General features: G+C 43.2%; 1 protein-coding gene across 1 annotated transcript in view; it reads right to left on the minus strand.

Annotated features, from left to right (window-relative positions):
- The window catches only part of CHEK1 (checkpoint kinase 1), a 30,684-nt gene that overhangs the window by 20,636 nt on the left and 5,676 nt on the right, over positions 1–4,372 (minus strand). Inside the window, exons 2-5 of the mRNA XM_019658869.1 lie at positions 4,099–4,322; positions 3,522–3,586; positions 3,366–3,435; positions 385–469 (exon numbers count right to left, since the gene is read on the minus strand). Of these exons, the coding sequence (XP_019514414.1) occupies positions 385–469; positions 3,366–3,435; positions 3,522–3,586; positions 4,099–4,322 (444 nt within the window). The remainder of the gene's footprint in view (positions 1–384; positions 470–3,365; positions 3,436–3,521; positions 3,587–4,098; positions 4,323–4,372) is intronic.

The raw sequence follows: 4,372 nt of genomic DNA on the forward strand, positions 1-4,372 counted from the left end.
AAAAAAAAAAAGAAGTTTGCCTAAGAACAAAACAATGACCAGTATGTGATAGACTGATGATCTGACACCAGGCAGTGCGAAGCCAGTCTGTTCATTGCTCATTTAACCATATGACTAAACCCCAAGAAGGAATACGTGGGAGGAGAAACTGACTTCAGCGGTCTCTTTCAGCTCTTTACAAAGAAAAAAAAAAAATCCTTACAAAAGATTGTATAGCTTCAGTTCCCAAAAAGTCTTGGATTTCAATGCAGAAATCTGTTTCCTAAGGCCCAAGTGTACTGTAATAAACAACTCCAAAACAAGGAGCATGTACTCAAAGACAGGAGGGGAAAAAACAAAAGGTGTGAAAAAATGTGAAAGCGGGGTAAAAGGACTCAGACTCACTCTCCATAGGCACCTTCTCCCAGGGTTTGCACCAAGTCCCAGTCTTCCACAAAGGGCACTGCCATCACTCCACTGTGCACCACGGCTGTAAGAGGCAGGATCCAGAAAAGATGGGGGATGACTACAGGCGTCAATCGTCTGTTAAACCACTGAGCTCTGCGTCTTGCCGTGAGCCCTCAATATAAATAACAGTTCCTGTTTCTCCTGACACCTCATCACCCTTATTTTATCCAAGTCTAAACCACACACGAGTATTCTAAATTCTGGCGTTTTGTTCTGTAAATCTCCATCCCCATTCCCGCGCACAGCGAAGGCTGAAACTGCCTTCCTCAGCCCGGGAGGGAACGTCTGTTGTGATGAGGAGTTGGGGAACAATGCCTCACAGGGGATATGGGGAAGGGGTGGGGGGTGAGGCTTTGGGTCAGAGGGTGAAGGGGAATGATAACTACGACCACCGCGGCCCCTCCTCCTCACGCTCACCGAGTCCCCGAGGCCGGGAGGAGCCCGGGGCGGAGCCAAACTGCCCTGAGAGGCGGAAGGGCCGGCGGCACGCAGACCAGCAGAGGGGTGGTCTCTGCAGTCCCTCTACCATGGGGACCCCGGCACCACCCTCCGGACCCGCCCCTCCGCGGGAGTCTCTCTGAACCCCTTGCCCGTCGCCCTGCCCCTCTTAGCTAATGAGGACCCCGCACTACTCTCCTGACTCCCTTGCCACCCTACCCGCCGCCCTCCTCACCAGGCCGTCCTCTGCTCGCCACCACAGGATTCCAAATGCAGCGCTTTTCCCGCCAAAACTGGCCAGCGTCACACTGTCGCAAGGGCGCGCGCCCTTGCCGTAAAGCAGGAAGGCGCGCTTTCCCGTTCCGGAGTCTCGGGAGGGTGCCGGGCGCCGCAGTCCCCAGGTTTCAGCCAGCCGGGTCAGGCTAGCGTGGGTCCGAAATAAAGTCCTGGTTGTGGAGCGGGCCCACAGGAAAAGCTCTCAGCCCAAACCCCGGAGCCTTGAGAGACAAGCGCGCACTTGCGACGCTGCGTTTCCATCGTGCGCTCCACCGTTCCGTACCTGGAGTCTCCCAGCGTCTGCCCAGCGGCAAGTCAGGGCTGTGAGGGCCACCTTCAGTCTGTCACTTTACTTATTTTATTTTTTAAAGGTTTTTATTGGGGGATGGGAACAGCGCTGGGGAATTGGGGGAAGGGGAACAGACAAGTTGCTGTGGTTTTGTTCTTTAGTCTAGTTGTGGAGGATGTTGCTTCACTGGCCCAAGTTGGCACCATCATTGCGCTCGTCCCAGGCGAGGCAGATCAGTCACCGGCTTCTGGACGGCCGCTCATGGCGGATGCTGGCCGCTCACACTGGCGGCTGGCGACACACGGTAGCCCATGGCAACCCACTGCAGCAGGGGCTACAGCATACGCNGCCCAGCTCCAGGTTGAGCTGTTGTTCAGCATCTTAGCTGCAGAGGGCAGTGTCACTGGCCCTCATATGTGGGATCCGAACCGGGACCCTCTGGTGTTCCAAGCCAGCTCTTAACCAACGCGCCACTCAACCGGCCCCTTAGTTTTCTAATGACCAAATTATACTGGAGATTATTATGACGTTCGCTGCCTAGTAAAAGTCTTTTTTAAACCTGCTTTGCTGCCAAAGATATATCATTCAACTGTACTTATTTGGTTAGTTTTTTCAATCCAAATACTAGACTTTAGATTTACCCTACAAGAAAACTTGTTAAATCTGACCCACCTCTCTGGTCTGCTAATTTCATTCATTCAATAAATATTTTTGAATGCTTACTATTTTCCAGACACTACTCTAATGCATTAAATAGAACATTAAACAAAAGAGACAAAAATCACTACCTCATGCAGCGAACACTGCTGTCATCATTTTTTTTTTTTGCACTGCCAACATCTATTTTTTGAAACTTTTTTTTTTTTAGTTACAGTTGACATTAAATATTAGTTTCAGATATATAGCATAGTGGTTAGACATTTATGTAATTTATGCAATGATCCCACTGATTAGTCTAGTATCTACCTGGCACTATACAGTAGTTGCAACATTATTGACTATATTCTCTATGCTGTACTTTGCATCCCCATGACTATTTTGTAACTACCAATTTGTATTTCTTAATCCCTTCACCTTTTTCACCCAGCTCCCCAACCCCCCTTCCCTCTGGCAACCACCAGTTTGTTCTCTGTACCTATGAGTCTGTGTCTGTTTTATTTGTTCACTTATTTTGTTCTTTAGATTCCACATACATATAAGTGAGATCATATGGGATTTGTCTTTCTCAGTCTGATTTATTTCACTTAGTCTAATAAGATGGACCCTCTAGGTCCATCCATGTTGTTGCAAATGGTAAGATTTCATTCTTTTTTATGGCTGAGGAATATTCCATTACATAAAGTGGGTGCCAAAAAGTGTATACACATATTAAAAAAGGAAAACACTGTATTAAAATTGTAATACTCAATAGATACCGGTAACAAAAGATGAATACAAATCATGTGTATACATTTTTTTTGGCACCCCAGATAACGTGCCACATTTCTGTGATTCTTTTTTATCCTGATTCTATAAGCTAACACTTGCACTATTCATTCCTCTCAGTTTTTATGACACTCATAAAATATAACTAAACTCCTTGCATCTTTATCCAAGTCATAGATTAAAAAGCACAAATAGGACAAGGCTAAAGTCCAAGCTATTCCAACAGAAACTTTCCTTTATTAATTCATTAACGAGTTAAGACTCTTGATATATTCATCTAGTGAGCTACTATTACATCAAGCTCTGATTTCACTGTCTCATCTACAACTATATCAAAAAGGACTTGTGAAATCTGAATATAAGTCTCCAGCTTTCCTAGATTTTTCACATTTTTTTGCCCTGAAATTTCAGTAACGCGAAAAGCCTTGAAACAGCCTTGTATGGCTGTATTAAAATAATTTAGGTAGCAGTGACAAAATGCTAAACTTACCCCTTTCATCCAACAGGAGATTTTCTGGCTTAATATCCCTGTGAGTTATTCCAATACCATGCAGATAAATCTAGAAAAAAGAAGCATTCCCAAATTTAGTAACTTATATCATTCATACTAATTTTAAGTAAAAGGAAAAGCGTCAAAGGTACTGACCACGCCTGCCATAAGTTGATGGAAGAACCTCTGAGCATCTTGTTCAGGCATGCCTATGTCTGGCTCTGTAAGAATTAATTATAAAAGTTAGCGTATCAGGTAAATATAATCAGGTATCAACCACACAGTCTCCTAATTCTAAGGTTAATCATCAGTGATTGTAGTTTAGCAAACAGAATCTTATGCTAACAATTAAGACTCTGGGGTCCATTTACACATATACTACTTAATAACTCACATTTCCCCATCTGTTATGTGGCAAAAATAAATTAACATCACAGGAAAATTACAGAGAGAAATAACAAACTATCATCCAGATGAAGGATGCAAGCAAGACCTTGAAAGCCCCTGCTTACCTTATACTAACCATGATTTATACGGTATCTTTCAAATTCTCCCCTAATTTCTTCAACATGCCATGCCAATATTTTTCCCACTCCTGAAATGTAATTGCCAAAGTGGAAGCTTGGGCAAATCTAAACTAATTTCACAAAATATTTTACATTAAGACTTAAGATTAAAAAACAAATTTAGAAACTTGTCTAGTAGAATAATTATCTTAAATCTTTTTCCATACCTATTCGATCAAAAAGTTCTCCCCCACTACAATACTCCAGAAATAGATACTGGATATTGCCTTCTCTTCTGTGACCATAGAATTTCACTACATTCTCATGATTTAACATTTTATTGATACAGATCTCTTTCTTAATATTTTCTGGGCAGTCTACGGCACGTTTCATGTCTACAATCTTTACTGCAACTGCTTCTTCAGTTCTTCTATTCACAGCAAGTTGAACTCTAAAAAAGGAAAAGAAAAAGTTTTAACATTCCAGACGTTTGAATTCTAT

Source organism: Hipposideros armiger, unplaced genomic scaffold (genome assembly GCF_001890085.2).
Source record: "Hipposideros armiger isolate ML-2016 unplaced genomic scaffold, ASM189008v1 scaffold_291, whole genome shotgun sequence".
Taxonomy (NCBI): domain Eukaryota; kingdom Metazoa; phylum Chordata; class Mammalia; order Chiroptera; family Hipposideridae; genus Hipposideros; species Hipposideros armiger.